Source organism: Micropterus salmoides, unplaced genomic scaffold (genome assembly GCF_014851395.1).
Source record: "Micropterus salmoides isolate LMB-PRFRI ecotype aquatic unplaced genomic scaffold, ASM1485139v1 Ms_hic_scaffold_6, whole genome shotgun sequence".
NCBI classification, from domain to species: Eukaryota; Metazoa; Chordata; class Actinopteri; order Centrarchiformes; family Centrarchidae; genus Micropterus; species Micropterus salmoides.
In genome coordinates this window covers 37,809,698-37,832,484 of record NW_024044348.1, presented here as the reverse complement: position 1 = coordinate 37,832,484, position 22,787 = coordinate 37,809,698, and the positions used below count along the sequence as shown (strand labels likewise).

The 22,787-nt window shown below is 41.4% G+C and overlaps 1 protein-coding gene across 2 annotated transcripts in view; it reads right to left on the bottom strand.

The window, feature by feature from the left end:
* Positions 1-1,413: 1,413 nt before the first annotated feature.
* The window catches only part of adamtsl3 (ADAMTS-like 3), a 217,423-nt gene continuing 196,049 nt past the window's right edge, over positions 1,414-22,787 (bottom strand). Inside the window, exons 21-26 of one of the 2 annotated variants that reach the window (XM_038702057.1) lie at positions 15,167-15,910; positions 11,374-11,557; positions 6,131-6,335; positions 5,936-6,039; positions 5,376-5,590; positions 1,414-4,078 (exon numbers count right to left, since the gene is read on the bottom strand). In XM_038702057.1, the coding sequence (XP_038557985.1) occupies positions 3,960-4,078; positions 5,376-5,590; positions 5,936-6,039; positions 6,131-6,335; positions 11,374-11,557; positions 15,167-15,910 (1,571 nt within the window). In that variant the 3' untranslated portion in view covers positions 1,414-3,959. Of the gene's footprint in view, positions 4,079-5,365; positions 5,591-5,935; positions 6,040-6,130; positions 6,336-11,373; positions 11,558-15,166; positions 15,911-22,787 lie in introns of both variants that reach the window. The other variant, XM_038702058.1, reaches the window with a different exon arrangement.

The following is a 22,787-nucleotide window of genomic DNA, read 5'->3' as shown; positions in this document are numbered from 1 at the left end:
ACTTCTAAAACACAAAACATCTGAAGTATCTGTCACAAAGCAACATAACATGTCTCCTCCCCAAGCTCAAAGAATGAAATCTGCCTGCGCAAGACACTGCACCCCAAATAGCCCCCGATGGCTGGTCCATCGGTGTGTCAGTGTGTGTGAATTAGTTTCTGTTTCTGGTGAGCAGCTGGCACCTTAGCCTCTGCATCCATCCAGTAGAACTCATCAGAAATGTCTGTTTCTATGTGGTGTACCTGACTGATGTAACTACACATTTAGATCTTTGACTTAATTCTTCCTCACAAAGCGTCCACAATGTTTAGACTATCAGTTGTTTTAATATGTTATGTCATTTAGGTTTGTAAACATCAACAGATGTTTTGCACTGTGCATGATGAATATCATCACACTCTGAGGTAGGCTCTATTTTTATTGTTGCAAGATTTTATCCCATATTTTTCTTGGTACCTGTCTCCTGCAACCAAGCCTTCCTGATGCTTTCCTGTGATGTTTTGTATGGTATTCCATAGTGTTTGTCTGTGTTGATCATGTTTTCAAACATAAGCAGCACTTGTGACACCATAAAGTTTTCCTCCTGATAGTAACTATGATGTTTTATAGCACATTGTCATTTTGGTTTGTTGATCTGACGTACAGGAAGAGGTGGGGTGGGGATTTGTGCCAATGAATCAGAATGTATGGAATGTATTTTCTTCACTTCTGTGGGAGCTAGGCAAGGAGTTTCCCTCTGGTTTCAGTCTGTACGTTAAGCTATGCTTAAAATGTCCCGGACCTACCTCGGTGCTGTAAACAGAGAGATTAAAATGATATTATTCATTGGCTCTGACTTTGAGTAAAACAACAATTTCCCATAATGTCAGAATTTACTTTTAAACATGTAAAAATACTCTAAATAATAATGTCCAGCGTTGTTTTGTCAAAAAAAAAAAACTACTAAAAAGCTTAGCTACCCCCTCACCCGAAATTCTAGAATATGTGAATATACACAGATACAGGATACTGGAAACAGTGGTTTGAGAAAAAAAAAACCTCAAGGTCCACTTACTAGCATAACATTGCCAAGCGCCATGTGCTAAGGAAGACTATGAGATGTCGGTGAAGGCTCAGGAAAAAAAGCAAGTACACCTTGAGTTAAGATTTGTTTTGATACACAAATACATGTATATTTTATTTTAAAATTTGAACCACTTGACACAAGCAGTAAACTTCAGCTCTAGATCCACATCATGCTTGTGTGATTTACATTTTAGGTGATGATGGGTTAGTTGTACTGTCATAAAATCATGCTTGTGCATGCTTGTTTCAAACTTTTACAATTTTAGGAAACCCTTATCATTTACCTTTAGAGCCAGAGCAAAGTTGTTTGAGGGTCAAGGTACCTGGAAGGTAAAAACTAGGTCCACATTTATGAAGTGATCAAACTGTCTTTATTCTTTTGTGTTATCTATAGCACGTTAATGATTTGTTGTACTACCTCATGTTCTCTCAGTCAAGCTGCAAAACCACACACAGTGTAATGTCACCACTGTTTCAGTAGCCAGGGAAAAACACTGAAGAACGCTTGTTGCCTGGCGGCATTTCACAATGGAGCTACAAAACATTGGAGATTGCGCTTAAACACATGCAAATAAAACCAAGCGAGTGGTAGTAAACATACCACCCAGTCTACAAATACACATGCTTTATATTTTAAAAAGACACCATAACCATGAATGAGTAAGAAAATAAAAGTCTCACACAATCTACATACACCCAATATACGATATTGCACTTAGAACACACAGTATATACAAGACATTTTAAAATGCAGCACATCGGTATGATAACCAACACAAAGGTAACATGAATAGACCCTTCAGTCAAAATCAGTGGTGTGCTGGTGCCTCTCATTCCAGCGCCGGCTGTCCTTCATTTGTAATATCAAAATTATTTTTACAAAACCTTTTGTACTGCCATGGTTGAGAATCATAGAGTGATGCTTTCACAACCGAACCTCCACCAATGGCAGCAGCTCTTTCCTCATCAGTGACATGTATTGTAACTACAATCACAACCCAGTACCTTCACACAAGTCAATGGTCTTTAAGTTAATTTCAATCCCAAATTCTGTTTTATAAACACATACATGACCTGACATTGCTATTATATATTACACACAAGACCTCCACTGCTGCATTCTCTCCACATAAGGGTTTCACCAGCCCAGTATCCCCAGGAATTATGTTCATACTGGATGATTCTGCTGCACATAATTGTGCCCACGTTCAGTGCCAATGCAAGAAGCATTCTGTCCTTTAATGTAGTTAAGTAAGGGTGTTGTAGTGGGGGTGGTGGATAGACGTGTAGCAGATCTGACTTTCATGCAGTTTGTGACCCTAACCCCTAACTCCAATACCTTATATATACACCTTATAATACCTTATCCTTCCAATCTTCATGGTAACGGCTAATCCCTCCCTGGGACACCTTTGATTCTATCCCCTTGACCATCATCTTAAACATCTTCCTCACAAAACATCTTTGCACCTTTGGATCTTGGATTGTTTTTTTGGCCCTTAATCCCTTGACCGCTGCTTTTGCACTGTCTCCAGGATTCTCCTAATGTCTGGGTTCTCCTTCTCCTCTCTCTCTCTCTTCTCTACTTCCCTGCCACTTTGGGGCTCCTCCTGGCTGAATGAGGGTTCACACGGTGTGCGGACTCTTGAGTGACATGTGCTGACCTGTGCCTTCGCTTCCTATTCCAAACTTCCTTGTCAATGGAGACTAACCTAACCCTAACCCTAACCCTGAGGCAGCCATGATCTTTCCCAAACCTTAATCAGGTATTTAAGTTGCTTATCCTTTAACTGATAACCACTATTTTCCCCTAACCTGACCAGCCTGTAACTGCCTCACAAATAGAGTAGAAATAGATCATTTCAAAAACATCGGCACTGCACACTATCTGGAGTTTTGCTGAATCGGCCAAATCAATATTTTGAAGGCCAATACAATATTCTAGACTGAAGTCACCAACAGTGGGTTTTGTGCTGATGTTTTGTGTCAGTATTTTTTAATCTTGATCATTTTCATGTCAAAGAAGAACAAGAATTCAGTACTACCAAACCTTTACACTTATTAGGATGGAAAAGCCTTCGAACAAGGACATGGGACGTGACAAGGGGACACTAAAACACGTGGGACACTGGAACTCACACTAAAGAAATTCTCAGGGTTAGCAGCTTGTTAAAGCAAGATGACATACTGTACTTATTTAATGGTAGGGAAAGTAAACAATACATTAAAGAACAGTTTCGGGTATTACAACTTATTTTTGCACCATCATTTCTATCACTGAAAATAACACTTTCAGTGTAATGGTCAAAACTATGAAAATTACTTAAGTTATAATAAAGCGGAACTTCCCTTTAATATTTTTAGATAAATCACTTTTGAACAATTACACAAATAAATAAAGAAACAATTAAAGAAAGAAAAGTATGACTGCATGTCTAGGCTGATCTGATGAACCTCACTTATATCAGCAGTGGATGGCATGACTGGCTGATATCTCAAATCTGATAAAGTATGAGGTATGCGCTCTACCATAAACAACATCATTATATTCTGTTTTGGCCTGGCAGCCTATTTTAAATGTCCCTTGAAACTAAACGTTCAGTTTTTTGCAGGTAAGTCAAAAAAATTCCTTTTGATCCACACAGTGAACACTTCGTTTTGGGAGGTTGGGTCCAAATCAGAAAATAAAGCCCCCTCATACTTCCAGCCTTTTGAGGCTGCGTTCAGTTTCCTTTTAGGAAGTGAAATAATTGGACAGAAGCTTGCCCAGCTTACATATATGCATCTATGCATCCACTCACAAATAATGTCCTTTCAGTCGTCGCTCAGTCATTCATCTCATGTAGTCCATCTATTTAACAAAAAGTAGTGGGGTTATAACTGTAACACTGCCACTAGGTGGAGTCATTGCCCTGTAAACATGACCCACAGCAACTCTGTTTGTACGGATCCAGGTGGCACAGCTTCAGTCTCTTCACCACACTACAGTACTGGTTTGTGTCCCTGCATTCACCTGCATGGGAATAAAAGCACTCCACTCAGCAAAGAATAAAAGCATTTCATCGTTGTCAGTAATCATATTGTTGTATATTGTTGTTGTATTTTACAGCTCCCTTAGTTTGTCAAACATTAGAAAAAATATGATATTTTCATTGTCATTTCCTTTTCTTCTTGGAATGGACTGTATAATTTAGGACTTATTAAAGGCAAGTGTTATTGATATTAAGGAGGTAACTGAGTGCCCTGGATGCAACCATGGTTTTCCTTCTGCTTCCCCCAGATGAACTGCTCATTGGACCAGCCAGTGGTGAAAGGTAATTAAGTACATTTGCTCAAGTAGTGGTATGGTAACTGGACTTGATATTTGTACTCGAGTACATTTCAGAGGCAATCTAGGTGTATATAAGGTAATTAGAATTAGCTCCACATCGACTTGCTATAACATTAAAAGATGTTGCTTCATGTTGATGTAGGATTTGATCCAAGAGTAAAATATAAACAACAATGTTATATACTTTTAGGATGTGCCAGCCTGGGGCGCTGAAACCATCATCTAAGTCAATGCTACAGAAAAAACATTGGTAAACCCTGGTGCTGATAGTGGTTTCAGAATGTGCAACAAAACAAGATTAACTTCATGGGGTTTGCAAAGAAAACTTGATTTTCCCTCTTGTTTTTTCTTGTGGAACACTCACAACATTAAGCTCTGTTAACTAAGCAATTTAGCAGCCATGTTCTTTAATCCACTGTTGAATAATATTGATCGCTTATAATCAAAATGGTGTGCTGTAAGTCAATGAGTATGTATATCATTTAGAATTGTGATAGTGATATTGTTATATGTATTAAATATTCACTTTCTAGTGTTTCTATAGCTATTAGGGGTCATCTTAGTTGGGGGTCCAAGGCAGTTGCCTACCTTGGCTGATGGTAATCTACCCCAGTTATACAGAAAATAGAGACAGATGAATTGGAACACTTCCAATTAATACATTCTAATGAATTGGTAGTGTAACATATAAAGCTTTTTTAGTTTGCAGATAGCAAGTCAGCCAAACATGCAAAAGTTTCCTGTAATAAATTCTTATTTACTTGTGTTTAATGAATATCAGTCAGTAAGATTTTAGCATTTATTTTTTTCTTACAGCTTTTTTAAGTGTACACTATTCACTAATAAACTAATGGCTATATACTTTCTTCAACAATAAAAATATCAATATCAATATCTCAAAAGCTATGGGTAAAGGGGCATACTGCTGCTGACTGCTGCTCCTTGTAATGGTATCACAGACACACGTACAAAGACTTACTCCCACAGATGGTAATGTTGCAGTACTGCCAGGTGGAGGGCCGTTGGAGCCAGGCACAGTGCTGGTCAGCTAGAGTCCTGCCACTCCTGCGGTGAACACAGTCCACCTTGCGGGACTGAAAGCCGCTGCCACAGACCACCGTGCAGGCCCGCCACGCACCGGGACGCCAATGGACGTCACACAGGTCCGAGGAACAGTTGCGTACTGACGCAGGCCTGAAAGAGAGCAGTTTTAGTTTTGTCTTGCTACACATTCAGTCATTCAGTCTACTTTCCGTAGATTCTGAGAGGCATTAATTCAACTCTATGTTTAAAGCTGGTTGTCTTGAACTGTGTTACTAATATTTTTCCCCCTCATGTTTATAAATGGGGTGGTTTATGGTTAGGCTGCATAAGATTTCACAGGTGCACCTAACAAAGTGGCCTGCATATAACACAGTAATTCCTACATGTATGCACAGTTCTACAGAGTTACAGAGTAATTTGATTACCAGCTTTGTGAGAATGTAGACCTGATATACAGTAATAGTATTTTCATTGTGTTTGAGTGTATGTGTATACCTGTCCCTCAGATCACAGTCTGTGTATGAGGAGCCATTGGCATGTTGGCAGATGACAGATCTCTTCTGTACACTGGTGGTGGAGCCTACACACCTCCCTGAACACTGAAATTGATCAACACAGAGTTTACACTTAACCATACAATTTCTACAGTATGTCACATGAACAAATGTTTAATTCAGTGTTTGAATGTACCTTTCCCCATGGACTGGTTATCCAGGTTGGACAGTTATTGGCGGTGCACTGCTCTGTGTCTGTGGGCTGGCTCATCCTCTTGCAGCCAGCCGCTGTCAGGGTCCTCACTATACCTCTGGCATCCAGCTGCTGACAGGAGACCTGCCTCTGTTTCCAGCCACTGCCACACGAGGCCGAGCACTTTGACCACTTTGACACCGACCATCTGAAATGATGATATGAAGCATTTTACGTTGTAAAATGGGAGGTCTCTGCTTATGAATAATAAAAGAAACAATGATATGCAACCACTCATTTCCAAAAACAACTGTTAATCATACCTACTTCACACTAGACAGGTTGTAAGGCAGGAGTAGAAGTAACACATTTAGTCTTGTTACTGTAACTGTCACAATCCTATCCTGAGTTTCTCTGTGAGTGTATTTATTTGTCAGTTTTCTATCTGTCATTAAGGTCTGTGTTACGGTGTTCTGTCCTGTCTTGTTCAGTCTGCCCAGTGTTAGTTTCTTTACTGTTACCTGTCTTTTGGTTTTGATCTGTGCTTGCCTTAGTTCCTGTCTTACTCTGTAATTGTCTGGTGTTCTGTCTAATCCTAGTTTCAGTTCTGCCTTGCCCAGTTAATGTTGTTTTCTACTCCCTGCCTCTGTGTTCTAGTTCTGTGTTCTTGTTTAGGTTTTATCTCTTATGATCCTTGTGTTTTAGTTGGTGGGTGTTTGTCTGTTTACATGGGTTTCTGTCCTTGTCTGGTATATGTAACATGTGTTCTGTCTGTTCCTCCCAGTAATCCCTCGGCCTGCCTGTCTCTCTGCTTCCCCTGCTGTTTCTCTGCCTGCCTGTCCTTTACCCTCCCTTAAGTTTCAAAGAGCAGCACAATTAAATCATTTTATCCCCATTCAAGTTAGCAGCGGGCTAGACCGGAAGTTAGCCCGCTCGGGTGGCAGAAGTCTCTGGTGTGCACATATTCATCCTGGGTGATTGTTTTACAGCGGGATGTGCTTTTTTGGCTTCCTGCGCTACTGACCAACTTTCATAGGAAAGATAAGAGCCCCATCTCCAATCCTGTATCCATTTCTTCTTTATACATCCAGGGACCAAATCCTGGAGGGGATCATACGTGTGTATGTCCGCAGCTAATCTCGCATACTGGACCCATCAGCCTCATATGTTCTGTGCACATTTATGACTGTACGCCTATCGTAAAGCTTAGACTTCTGTCTTTTCAGCAGTATTTGCCATTTTAAGATATGTGTTACGGCAAAGCAAATGGCATATCTTAAATTCAGAAGATTTGACTTATCGTCTCGTTTATTGTTTTCTTATTAAGTTTCTACAGTTCAGCAAACCCAGGACGCTCAGTTATAATAGCATCGAACTATTCTATGCATCTTAAAGATTACTGAGGCTATACTATACAAAGACTTTATTTAAAACTTTGGATACATATACTGTATAAGAGAACTCACACTCTATTATGCTATACAAAAACACTTTCTCCCCTTCATTCCATGCACTGAACACACAGCCTGCCCTGCACTCCCCATTGATGACTACATCCTTGGCTATGTGTGTGGCTCTTATCTTGATGTGGACAGTAAAAGGTCAGCAACAAAGCCTGGTATTACAGTGTGCTTGGTGATAGCCTGAAAATACAGACTATGCAGTATCCCAGAGAAAGCTACCTCCCGCTGTGAGTCAGACGATAAGACAGTGCTTTTCACAAACCAAACTCCATCCACAATCCACACTGTCAATACTCTGCAACCTCTCCCTCTTCAAACGTCTCATGGTTCTACAATAATAATAAAAAATGTAACTGACAATTTAGTGTTCTTGTGCCTGAGTACCACAGTGCTTCGAGCTAATAGTGTGTAATGTGTGTTGCATTAGTGAGTGAAGCTGACACTGTGAAGGGAAGCGGGGTGGGGGTGGGGGGGCTGACTGTTGGGCAAAGGCGGGCTGGCAGAGCTGGAAACAGCAGGGGGCTGAGGCTGAGAAGATTCTGCTGAAAGTTACACTTCTGTTGTGACCTCGCTGCTCTTCGTGAATTCATTAGCAGCCTACCCTCTCTGTGTTTAAAGTCATTAAAGTCAGTGAGTAAAAGAGTTTTTCCCAAGTATGTAGACTTGCAAAATGTAAATCAGTCACTGTAATGCAATTCTGTTTGATTGCATCTTTATTGTATATTCTGTGCACACATGCTAGCTTTAGCCTGGCTGGCACCTTGACCTAACAGATATCAATACACCATATCCCAAATGAAATATCTGCTGAATATGGGAATTTACTAAATAAAAATGTTTGATTCGGTTTGTCATATCAAGGACATATGCACAATAATACCATTTGAAAATACTGTAAGAGAAGTCAGTCTTGCTGCTTGTATGATAAATGAACTGAGACCTGCTGACACAATAGTGCCCCAGCGTTTTCCCTTGTGTTTCCTTATGTTTCCGCCTTCCCTTGGTGCCATTCCTCATCCGCCATCATCCAACCCCTTAAACGAAGCTTGAGGAGATGAGGACGAGGAGAGAGGCTTCTGGAGGAGCTTAGAGTGAGAAAACGCAGGTGTGTCCTCCGCACAAATCTTTTATTAGTGGTGTGAAATATAACCTAAATGCAGCGCCTCCACATGTGTACAGATAATATAAAAAAAACATTACATAGTAATGTTACATAGTAAGATGCAATAGAATGTGATAGACTTTAGAATATATGGGATAATTGAATTGATTATTATTTAATTTGAAAGTGTTCAAAGCAGCAGTTTGTTTGTTATTTTACAATATAATCCACATTCCATTTTATGTGGTCAACATTAAAAACATAGTAATGTGTAGATGTGGAACTGTTACACATCTAAATGAATAAAGAAATATTGTATATAAGAATTTTATAAGGTCAAAAGAGATATTCATATTTTTCTCTCTCTCTCTGAAAGATACTGTAAGGTTTTGAAATAGTTCTTAAATTAGGGGTTCTGTGGACATTCGTGCTAGTTGGTTTAGGGCATTCAGCTCTGCAGCACGTTATAAGTAAGTGACGTCGCTTTAGACTGATGCTATGGAAACAAGGATTTCTCTTTTGGCGGCTTCATCTTCTCTGTCCTGGCGTCTCTGGTTTCTCATTTCTCTATTCTGTGCCTCCTGGTCTCCTCACTCCTCCATCCTCCTACCTGTGTAAGATGGTCTCAGCGCGCCATCTTGGAGGAGGTCTTAATTCCTACAATACATCTCGAGGAGAGAGGAGGCTTGTCAGAGGAGCTATGGGCTGGGAAGCACCGGCCTTTTTGGCACCCAGGATGTATAAAAGAGGCATGTCAGGACTCTACAGTGTTCCTTATGTATTCATAAATTGTATTAGTTAGGCCTATTTAAGATGCACGATCAAACTTTCTGCCCTTCACCGTTTGTTTAGCGCCTAGTAAGGAACTGCTCTATCCACATTCCTTAATGACATTTCACCTTGATATTACTGATCTGATTAATTGCGGATGAAAGCGGCCACTGCCCTCTAACAATAAAAGGGTGTGCATGGTCTGAAACATTTACATTTACTCATTTATCTGACGCTTTTATCCAAAGTCACCTACAATTGCTATATATGTCAGAGGTCGCACACCTCTGGAGCAAAGAGGGGTTAAGTGTCTTGCTCAGGGACACAATAGTGTCTCACAATGGATTTGAACCCAGGTCTCTCACACCACCACAAGGCTTGTGTAAGTGGTACGTGTCAAAGCAACATCTACATGAATGGCAGGAACCAAGATTTTCCAGCAGAACGTAGCCCAAAGCATCACACTGCCTCTGCTGGCCTGCTTTCTCCCCATAGTACATTCTGATGCCACATATTCCCCAGGTAAGCGATGCACATGCACCTGGCCTCCACATGGTATAAATGAAAATGTGATCCATCAGACAAGGCCAACTTCTATTGCTCCATGGTCCAGTTCTCAAGCTCACGTGCCCATTGTACGCTCTATTGGCAGTGAAAAGGAAGGAGTCAGCATGAGCACCCTGACTGATCTGTGACTGTGAAGCCCCAGATGCAACAAACTGCGATGCACTGTGTGTTCTGACACCTTTCTATCAGAACCAGCATTAACTTATTCAGTAATTTGACCTTCAGTAGCTCGTCTGTTGGATCGGACCAGGTGGGCCAACCTTTGCTCCCCCACATGCATTAATGAGTCTTGACCTACCATGACCCTGTCGCCGGTTCATAGCTTTTCCTTTCTTGGACCACTTTTGATACTACTGACCACTGCAGACCAGGAACACCCCACAAGAGCTGCAGTTTTGGAGATGCTCTGGCCCAGTCGTCTACCCATCCCAATTTAACCCTTTGCTCAAATCCTTACGCTTACCCATTTTCCCTTCCAACACATCAACTTTGAGGACAAAATGTTCACTTGCTGACTACTATATCCCACCCACTGACAGGTGTAACGTCATAATCAGTGTTATTCACTTCACCTGTCGGTGGTCAAAATGTAATGGCTGATGGTGTATATCTCACATGCTCAGTGTATGAACCAGTATAGCCCCTCTGGTTCTCTGTCACATGTTAGTTGTTTCAAAGTGCAGGACTAAACCCTTTGGTGAGGCGTCTTTTAGCTTATATGCCCCGAGTATAGCTGGAAGTGTTTAAATCTTAAAACATAAACTTTAAAACTACCTCTTCAGCCTGGCTTTTGATTAAGAATGGTTTAAAGACATTTACTTCATTTCATTCTCTTATTTTATTGTATTTATGTTATAAAATTGTATTCTATTTATTTGTTGTTATTCTATTAGTCTAGTTAGACTAGTTTTTAGTCTGGCTTTTATCTATTATTACCTAAGATTAGGGTATTTGGCTTATTATGGTTGACACCTCTGTCCTATTGGCTTGTCAGTGATCTGTGAACTACACTAACTTGTATTTAAGGTGCCATACAAATAAAGTTTGATTAATTGAGCAGTCAGATAACCAGACAGTCTGAATGTGCAAAATAACCCGCAGTGCTTGCATTTGTGGTCTGAACAGGCAGTAACATAAGTGAGTATATAAATGAACATGGACATTACGCTTCCTCAGTCTAACATAAAACTGCATTGTTTTTTCACTGAATTTTTTTATTTTACTTTATTTCCATTATTTCTTATTCTCCCATACTCCCTGTGCCAGGAGCTGGCACTGTGTCTGACCTAATTTGATGATCTCCCAGAAATACACGACATCATGACATCTGCATTTAAGTGTACCTGGGAGGGCAGTCCTGTCTGTTGCAGGGAACTGGGAAGGTGAAGGGTTTTGGTATGTGCTGACACATTCTGGGCTGAACTTCCCTTCCATCCAGAGTGACACAGTGAATCCTCTGCAGCCAAGTCCCTGTGTTCCCACAAGAAGCGCTGCATGTGGACCAGTCTCCAAAACCCCAGTCAAACTCTGTGGACCCAAATGTAACACACTCAGATCTATAGGATCATGGAAACAACAACAAAAATATTTCAGAACGCCTTAGGAAGCATTCAGCTTTAACCACCATCCAAGGACTTGCTAAAGTGTGAATGAGTGTTCGGCATTGTTCTCAATTTTTTTGTCAGATTTTGAAATGCCCACAATAGAGGTAAGAAACAGCTTGAGGCAAAACTGAGACAGCTGGGATAGGCACTTTTTAATGCATAACTAAAAACCTGAATACAATGAAGAGATATTCTGTGGAGGGGTTGGTTGAGTGTCTGAACCAGCTGAATCAACTTTGGATAATGTTGTGTGTAGAGTTGTAACTACTGATTGTTTTATTATAAACTGGATTATCTTCTTTATACAAAAGGTTGTTACAAAATTTAAATGAACACATGGGCATTGTCAAGGTATGAAACATGGAGTGCAGATCTTAAATTAAGTATGTATTGGACCAGAGTCCAACTACTTAACTATAAAATTATTCAAAATTGTTCTTTTTGCACTTACTTCTGTATATGTATCTATGTACACACACACACACACACACATATATACATACAGTGAGGAAAATAAGTATTTGAACACCCTGCTATTTTGCAAGTTCTCCCACTTAGAAATCATGGAGGGGTCTGAAATTGTCATCGTAGGTGCATGTCCACTGTGAGAGACATAGTCTAAAAAAAAAAAAAATCCAGAAATCACAATGTATGATTTTTTAACTATTTATTTGTATGATACAGCTGCAAATAAGTATTTGAACACCTGAGAAAATCAATGTTAATATTTGGTACAGTAGCCTTTGTTTGCAATTACAGAGGTCAAACGTTTCCTGTAGTTCTTCACCAGGTTTGCACTGCAGGAGGGATTTTGGCCCACTCCTCCACACAGATCTTCTCTAGATCAGTCAGGTTTCTGGGCTGTCGCTGAGAAACAGAGTTTGAGCTCCCTCCAAAGATTCTCTATTGGGTTTAGGTCTGGAGACTGGCTAGGCCACGCCAGAACCTTGATATGCTTCTTACAGAGCCACTCCTTGGTTATCCTGGCTGTGTGCTTCGGGTCATTGTCATGTTGGAAGACCCGGCCTCGACCCATCTTCAATGCTCTAACTGAGGGAAGGAGGTTGTTCCCCAAAATCTCGCAATACATGGCCCCGGTCATCCTCTCCTTAATACAGTGCAGTCGCCCTGTCCCATGTGCAGAAAGACACCCCCAAAGCATGATGCTACCACCCCCATGCTTCACAGTAGGGATGCTGTTCTTGGGATGGTACTCATCATTCTTCTTCCTCCAAACACGGTTAGTGGAATTATGACCAAAAAGTTCTATTTTGGTCTCATCTGACCACATGACTTTCTCCCATGACTCCTCTGGATCATCCAAATGGTCATTGGCAAACTGAAGACGGGCCTTGACATGTGCTGGTTTAAGCAGGGGAACCTTCCGTGCCATGCGTGATTTCAAACCATGACGTCTTAGTGTATTACCAACAGTAACCTTGGAAACGGTGGTCCCAGCTCTTTCCAGGTCATTGACCAGCTCCTCCCGTGTAGTTCTGGGCTGATTTCTCACCTTTCTTAGGATCATTGAGACCCCACGAGGTGAGATCTTGCATGGAGCCCTGGTCCGAGGGAGACTGACAGTCATGTTTAGCTTCTTCCATTTTCTAATGATTGCTCCAACAGTGGACCTTTTTTCACCAAGCTGCTTGGCAATTTCCCCGTAGCCCTTTCCAGCCTTGTGGAGGTGTACAATTTTGTCTCTAGTGTCTTTGGACAGCTCTTTGGTCTTGGCCATGTTAGTAGTTGGATTCTTACTGATTGTATGGGGTGGACAGGTGTCTTTATGCAGCTAACGACCTCAAACAGGTGCATCTAATTTAGGATAATAAATGGAGTGGAGGTGGACATTTTGAAGGCAGACTAACAGGTCTTTGAGAGTCCGAATTCTAGCTGATAGACAGGTGTTCAAATACTTATTTGCAGCTGTATCATACAAATAAGTAGTTAAAAAATCATACATTGTGATTTCTGGATTTTTTTTTTTTTAGATTATGTCTCTCACAGTGGACATGCACCTACGATGACAATTTCAGACCCCTCCATGATTTCTAAGTGGGAGAACTTGCAAAATAGCAGGGTGTTCAAATACTTATTTTCCTCACTGTATATACATATACACATATACACACACACACACACATATATATATAGATGCTTTGATGATAAATGTCTTGTGCATCATGTTATACACATACCCCCAAACAATATTTGGTATCTTTATAATGTCAACTAGAATCAAAATTAAATGCTGTGGGTTTTAACAATTTTTGGCTGCACCTCAGTAAACACTTTCCTGATGAGTTTATGGTCTCAATCACTACTTTCAGGTCTTCTTCAACACAGCATGATGTTCATTTAGTAAATTATGGTCCCATTTAGAGGAAAATAGATCATAAAGCAGAGGATGCTTTAGGGCGGGATTATCTATGATTGGCAAGTCGTTACCATGGCGACCTGTCAATCAGGCTAGAGTGACTGGTACCCATGGCACTGTGTAAATTTAACCAGCGCCGTTAAAAAAGCGATTTAGGAGTTGCTGGTTTAAGCCTGTTGTTTGCTAGACAAAATTGTCAGCCCCAAATGACAGTTAACGTGAATTGCAGATGCACCTAGCTAAACAAGCTAACTAGCTCCACAAATGGCCGTTAGCTCCACCGTCTCGTCCAAATATGGTCACTTCCTGGCTGCAAAAAATCAACATGGCGGCGCCCTATCACCCAAACTCGAGGCTTGAAAATGGCAGTCCACAAACCAACGGGTGACATCACGATGATTACGTCCACTTTCATACAGTCTATGGTCCTAAAATGACTCCATGCAAACTTGGCATGTAAATAAATGGTGCGATACACTGTGTGGTACCTTGATATAGAAAACAATTTGGGAAATCCACAATCTGGAATGGCAGTCCTCAGCTTGAAAATCTCCAGTATTTTTTTGAAAATGATTATTATTTAAAAATATTTATTATTAGTATAAATTTATTATTTTTGATTATCATTGTTTTTATATATTGTTTTTTATCATGCCATCGCTGTTTACTTTTATTACATACTGGAGAATCCTGTTTCAGAGAATGATTAATATGCTCAAAACTTACATTATCTATGTTTGTATATGATTTGATAGGCAGTTTTAGATTTTTTCTCACGTATGCTTATGAATTTGTTTTTTAACTTGTATTTGTACTATCTTGTTTTGCTAAGTGTTATATAAATTATTTTCTTTATTATTATAAATCACTTATGAACATCTTTTATCTAAAATGATAGGAAATATTCTTCAAAAGGCTATACTAGCCAGCGTACTAGCATCTTACAGGAAAATAATAAAGCACTAGTTTAACACTTATGCACTTAATGACATAAAGAATGATCTCTGTATACATTAATTACATGAACTACTCAGAAAGGGTGGTGGAATAAAGAATGGGTTTAACAGAGAATAAGAAGAGCTTCTCAATGTCTTTTACAACAGCTTCAAAGTCAATCACACACTTCACAGCAAAGGCAGCTGGGGTTATAATTACCTTTAGCTTTTCCTCTCCCCTCTGTAGTCCTGGTCCAGAGCTGGGCTGCAGACATGTGGGTCAACAATGAGGAGAGGAGTTCTGAGGCCTCCTCCTGCTTGATCTCACCTCTGTCAGCCTGCAGGGTGATATTGATCAGTCTCTCCTCAACCTGTGGCTGCAGGGAGGCCTCCTGGACACCAGGGGGCAGCAGAGACACACTTACTCCAGGCCGGAACAAGTCCAGATTTGAGTAGTGCCTTTGGCAAACAGGCAGCATCTCCTCCAATGTAGGACTAGGACTGGCAGTAGATGGTCTGCCAGTTGACCTACTGCTACTGTCACTACCTATCAGCTGGAGGGTGAAGATGTCTGAGGCGGGTCCAGCAACACACTTGTACACCCCAATGTCCTCTGCCCCCAGAAAGTGGATCTTCAGAGAGCCAGATCTAGTTACACCCAGGTGTTTGGAGCTGGACAGGGGATGTCCGTCTTTGAGCCAGCGGATGTAGGCTTTAGGGAACCTTCTGACGGGGCACCTGATGACTAGGGAGGTGTTGGGTAGGAGGTAGGCGTGGCCGCCGACAGTCAGGTAGAGGCGTTTCTCCTTGCGGGTCTGGATGTAGATGTGGTGTACACCCATGAGCAGCGGACACTGTTTAACCCCCTCCATATAGCCTCTGGCCTTTGCTGGACGTCTCGCTAGCTGCTTGACTTGGACTTGAACCTTCTGGTTGTCTTTGGGTCTCATCTCTTTCTTGTACTCTGTAATAAATAAGAAAAGTGAGAGGGTGTTATTTTTTTAAATTGTTTCAACATAAAACTATGAGGTTTCATTGAAATTTTGGGTCATCTGAACTGATACTTAATAATTTGTTCATTAGTTGTTCTAATGTAAAACACAATGAGTCAACTTGATTGACTTAAGGAAAATAAGTTAGACAAATTACAGGCTAGACTAAAAACATTTAGGAATGCCATGCGTAATGCCAGAGCAGCCCATTACTCATCATTAAAAGAGGTTTCATTTCAGCACTGTAGCCAGGCTGACAGAGAGTCACAGCTCTATTGAGCCATGTTTTCCTCTAATCCTCAGAAGTAATAACTTCATGAGCTTCTAACTATTAGATACAAAATTCAACTCAGGAACAGCTGTAAAACCTGATATATACTTAAGACTGCTTTCTCCCATCGATCTTTACCAACTAACTTCAGTAATTTTGTCATCTAAGCCATCAACCTGTGTCCTGGACCCCATCTAGGCTATTTAATAAGTTTTACCCTTAGTTAGCACTTCTTGACTAGAATTTGGGAACATTCCCGAATGGTCGGTGCTCAAGAGGTTTTTATTTTTCAGTTTCTTATGTTAAACTTTAAATTATCAGCGACCGCGCCGTCTGGCTGGTCGGTAAGCTGCAGCGAACGCTATCTGTGTCAGACTGAAAGACTGAGCCAAACTAATACTTTCAATATTGAGTGTGGATGCAGGAATATCACAGTGACTTATGGTGTTTGTGCATTTTTTTAAAGTTAATTTTGTGTTATGTTTTGAAAATAAATTTAACTGTTTTGACAAAACGTGCAAAATGCAGAGAGTTTTTGTGCTGGTGGTGAGTTTGAATGAGAGAACACTTCATGAAATTTGAAAGATGCGGTCATTGTAGAACAGTGCAACGTGGGGACCCATAATGTTTTAGGCTTGATAGAAATTATTTTTTATGATTAACAATTTATTGTTTTTTCCGAACATTTCCATATCCATCTGAAGAATGAAGCAGTACTCATACAACAAAAGAGAAAGAAAGAAAGACATAGCACGACCATAGACAAAAAGTAAACTATAAATACATTATAGAAGATGAAAGAAAACAAAAAAAACTGAAGGACAGTGATGCACCTAGCCCTTGAGTTGTATCCTCGCCTAAATGTAGGTACCTTATTCTATCAAAATGTATCCATCAGTCATGTTTTCTAGATAAATGCTATGGTCGCCGTTAAACCTCCAAGGTGTATGAAAGATACTTCCCCCATTTCAAGTTGTAGTCCTCCACTTTATCAAGCAACCTATAGGACAGTCGTTCTAGGGCAGCCAGCTGACCCAGAGCGGCGTGCCACAAATCCAATGCTGGTGCAGAGGGGGCTTTCCATTCTTTGACCAAAAGTTTCCGGCCTAGCATGAGGACAATCTGGGTCCAGTTAGAGAGTGTAGGGGTCAGGTTACTTAATGCAGAGGGGTCCCCCAAAATAAACAGACTAGGGGTGAACAGGATATTCTGGTCGACGATTTTCTCTACGATTGTATGAAGGGAAGAGCAAAATGCCTGAATTTGGGGCAACTCCAGAGCATGTGTACTAGAGTACCATTTTTGTCCCGACACCTCCAGCATTCCGAGTTATCAACCAAACCAACCTTATGCAGCCTGGATGGTGTCCAATAGATTCTATTCAGTATTTTGAATTGGATAAGACGCATTCGCAGTTCCCTTGACATTTTTTTCCATTTGTAAGAATTCCGCCCCATTCTGCATCTGTCAATGACACCTTTAGGTCAGTTTCCCATGTCATTTTAAGGGACATTATATTAGAGTCCGAGGCTGCAAGGATCATAACATAGTAGGAAGAGGCTTCATGGCCGCGCCCATAAATTGTTAGAACCTTCTCCAACATGTCACCGCTCGGAGGAACTACTGAAGGGGAGCCGAAGAACTGCACCAGGAGGTGTCTTAACTGAAAATACTTCCATTGTTGATTACGTGGTAAGTCAAATTCCTGTCTAAGTGCCTCAAAGGATTTTAATGTCCCATCATGGTACAAGTCTCCGAGCACCCTAATCTCTTTTTGCAACAAGAGCTCCCAAAGGAAGGATTTTGCCAGATCCCGGCATCCTGGTGCAGATACGGATCAAATTTAAAGATCTTAGCTACTCTCTTCCAGACCCACTGAATGTGGGACAAAATGGGATGTGACTGATTCTGTTGGGCTAATTTAGCTGTGATGTAAGCTATAGGTGTGAGAGGGGAGGACACCACGCTTTCGAGATGGAACGACGGGGGGGCTCTCTCCGGGGTAAAGACCATTATGCCATATGCCTAATGGTAAACGCATAATGGTAAAAGAGCAAGTTGGGCACACCTAATCCTCCTTTGTCCACTGGCCTCTGCAGCTTACGCAGGTTCATCCTGGGGCTGTTATTATTCCATAAAAATTTATTACAAAGTTGATCAAATTGTTTGAAATAGCGCAAAGGAATTCGAACTGGGATAGCCTGTAGCAAGTAGTTGAATTTCGGAGCACAAATTATTTTAATGATGTTTGCCTTGCCCCACATAGAGAGATACAATGGAGACCACCGCTCTAAATCAACCCGCAGTTTGTCCAGTAGGGGTCGAAATTTGTTTTGATCAGATCTGTCAATATGGGGGGGGGAATGTTAAACCAAGATATTTAATGCCTTTCTTAGGCCAGGCAAAAGTGCCTGACTGGAAGAGGGATTTGGGACAATATGGTGTGAGAGGAAGAGCCTCAGATTTGGTCCAGTCTTTATAACACAAAATGGATGAGAACTTGTCAATAATTTTAAATAGTGATGCAAGAGAATGTTCAGGATCTGTGACAAAAAAAAGGATATCGTCTGCATACATCATCAATTTATGACATCTGTCACCGATTTGTATGCCTGGAAATGCAGGTTCTTTACATATAGCCACCGCTAGCGGTTCAAGTGCAACTGCAAAAAGTAGAGGAGAGAGAGGGTCTCCCTGCCTCGTGCCTCTTTCCAGTTCAAATGGGAGGGAGATGATACCGTTAGTAAGCACCGATGCTGAGGGGTGAGTGTATATGAGCCTAATCGAAGCTATGAACTTTTTGCCGAAGCCAAAACATTCCAGGGTGGAGACAGATAATGCTACTCCACCCTATCAAACGCCTTTTCGGTGTCCAACGAGATAGCAGCCATGGGAAAGACGTGTTATCCTGAGTGGCCCACATAATATCAAGAAGTCTTCTGTTGTTGTCAGCCGAGGAGCGCGAACGTATAAAGCCCACCTGGTCAGGATGGATCAAGGAGGTTATTACCTTGTCGAGACGGTTAGCTACAATTTTAGATAGTAATTTACTGTCACAGGAGGTCAGACTAATAGGTCTAAAATTTTTACAGTCTAAAGGGTCTTTTCCTTCCTTCAAGATAAGGGTGATAATGGCCTCAGATAATGAGGGAGGGAGTTTACCCTTCTCGAAAGCTTCATTATAGGTGTCTAAGAGTAATGGTGTAAGTTCGTCAGCATAAGCTTTATAAAACTCGGCAGTAAAGCCATCTAAACCTGGTGCTTTACCTGAAGGGAGGCGTTTAATAATGTCCCTTATCTCCTCAATAGTAACAGGTTATTCAAGACGCTCAAGCTAGTCCCCTGACAACACCGGCAGATCAAGAGTCGACAGAAAAGACTTAATTTCTTCCCTGTCCCCCTTCGACTCTGAAGTATACAATTTTACATAAAAGTCTCTAAAAGCTGCATTAATCTCCTTGGGATCAGTCAGGACAGACCCATTGTCCCTCCTAATAGCAGGAATAGCACTCATTGCTTCTTTTTGTTTAACGTACCTGGCAAGCAGTCTACCAGCCTTGTCACCCTCCTCAAAGTATTTCTGCCTTGCCCGAAACAGAGAGAATTCTGCCCTCTGGGTCATGACTGAATTAAAATCATATGTTAGTCTAGTCAACCTGGTAAGATTTTCAGAGGACATATTTTTTTTAAAGTTTGATTCTGCCTCTCAAAAAGGCTTTCAAAGCCTCCCAAGCTACCCCTGCTGATGGAGCCGTTGGGAGATTGGTCTCTATATAGAGGTTGATTTGTGATCTAAGAGATTCCTTAAAGTTCTCATCTAATAGAAGGCTAGAGTTTAGTCTCCATCTAGTTGACCTAGCCGGCTTATTAAAGGACAGAATATGGAGAAATATTGGACTATGGTCTGAAATAATTATATTACCAATGTCACTCGCTCCCATAGCTGATACCAGCGAGTGGGACACCAAAAAAAACCTATTCTGGAAAACGAGCTATGTGGTGAAGAGAAGAATGTAAAATCTCTCGAAGATGGGTTTTGTAGCCTCCAAATGTCTACTAAACCAGATGCTTTGGACATATCTTTGAGCACTGCATGTGCCCTAGTGGTGCGGGCCGATGGAGAGCTACGGTCTAATATAGGGGCCATTACCTCATTAAAATCACCCCCGATGATGATTGGATAGTCTCCCAAATCATTTAGTTTCTTCACAAGTAGCCCAAAAAAATCCGAATCGTCTCTATTTGGAGCATACACATTCGATACTATTTCCCTGGATTTCACAGAGCATCAACAGCATTCTCCCTTCCTCATCTGCACTCTCTTTTTAAGCATTTAAATTGTAGCCGCTTGTTAACTAGAGTAGCCACTCCTCTGCTCTTGCTACTGCCACAGGCTGCCGCTACAAAGCCCACCCAATCAGCCCGGAGCTTTTGAGATACTTGTGGTAATAAGTGGGTCTCCTGCATCACATTTTTTAGATCTAATGAAAGTTAATACCTTCCTCTTCCTCACTATGTTGTGGAGGCATCTGACGTTCCAGCTCATAAGCTTCAACCCTTTTGTACTAGTAGCTGAAATAATGTAATATGAGTGTTATACAAGTTTTGCTTTACCTTCCAGATGACTTATTTATGCGTAACATCACTAAATAATAAGAGACAAAAAACACATTAAATTTAAACATACATATAACAAAAGCAACGAAAATGCATCTGAGAAGCCAGACGCAAACACTAATCTCAGTTTGGTCCGTGACTCTCTAACTTAAAGCCGCTATGACTGTGCCCCACCCATCCCGCACCTGTTGTCCTGCCCAGAATCAGGCAGTGATGACCACCCAACCTCCTACCTGCCCAACACGAGCGTAACCATTAACATTATAATAACAAAGAGGAAGATATCTGAAACGTAGACAATGAGTTACACATTAAACAGAAATCTGCATATAGAAAATAGCCGATTGTGTGACCCAAGACGCCCATATGCATAAACCAGAATAATGGGCGAACATTGTATGGACAAGGCCTGGCCTGCCTCACCAATAAAGTCTCACTTTACACCATGAAAATGGCAGCGGTGATGCCTTGCACAATATAGCGATTTTACTAACCTCCAGGTGAGTCCTCTCTTGTTCAGATGATCCGCCATTAGTCCATAAAGCCTGTAAACCTCCAGTAATATTACCCACTTATGCTCAGACAAAGAAGAAGAAAAAGAAAGGACTGTTTGACAGTCAAAAACAGAACATTTTGTACTTCCATCTTTACCCTCATACACTCTGGGGCCAATGGAAGACCAACAGAAAAATAATCTGCAAAGGGCTCAGCCCCCCACAACTCAAGGCCGTGACACAGTGGTGCTAAATACCATTGCTCCAAAACGCAGTAATGACAAGTTATCCAAGGGAATGAATATAAGCCAGGGCTTTTTTAAGGTCATCAAATCGGCGGGGGCCCTGCGCCGATCTCACAGTGAGCACTGCGGGGTAGTCGAGAGAAAATCTTGTGCGTTTTTCATGGAGCAACTTCTTACACTTGTTGAACTTTATGTGCTTCTCATTAACCTACTTGGAATAGTCGGCGAAGACCATAATACGATGCTCCTTCCAGGTAACACTACCCATCTTGCATGCAGCCTCCAAGATGCGGCTTCGTTCTTGGAGTCTGAGAAATCTGCTGATGATGGGTCTTGCTGGCGAGGGATGTTCCGGACCTGAGCTCCTGCACAATCCTCCAATCCTGTGCGCTCTGTCAATTTCCAGTCCTCCGGGGAAGGCGAGGTTCATGATCTCCGGTAAAATTTGGATGAGGAATGACCTAGTGTCTCCGTCCTCGCTGCCCTCAGGAAACCTGAAGAACTGTAAATTATTCATTTGCTCCCGATTCTCAATGTTGTCCAGCTTTTGGCGGAGGGCTTCCACCTCTGTAACTGTGGCTGGAGGGTTCGCCTTCAGTCTCTCATCAGCCTCCTCGAGGAAGCCCAAACGGCTCTCGACTTGAGAAATGCGGTTTGTAATTTCAGCTAGTTTGCTGTCTGTAGCACTTGTTGTCATGTTGACTTGTTGGTTCATCAGCGCCGTGCTCGTCATGAGGCTGCGGTTTCTTCAGGTTTGCTTGGCTAGCATTAGCCACATCGTTAGCCTTCGTTCCACCGGAGCCAGTTCTCGGGGGATTAGTGGTGCTCCTGGTATTATTTGGCATTGTTGCCAACTTCAGCTTTTCATACGGTAACTCACATAAAGATGGACTCTTTGTCAAATTTCAAAGTATGTATCATGCTGGGATGGGCGCAGCACTTCCTCAAGCGGCCATTCTCGTCAACCACATCACGTGACTCCGGCTTGTTAGAAATTATAAAACAAGCTAAGGGTAGCTAACAAATGGAACAGCATTTAAAAAGTACACAAAAAAGACACACGAATAACTTGTGTAAAACATGTAGTCCTATTAATATTTACAGGTCTGTCTCTGCAGTCAGTGACTGCAAAAACAAAATCACACATTAGAGAATGCGCTACTTGCACCGTTACATGTCATTACAGCGCAGGGGCCCTGACAGAATTTGTTTAGTTCTATAT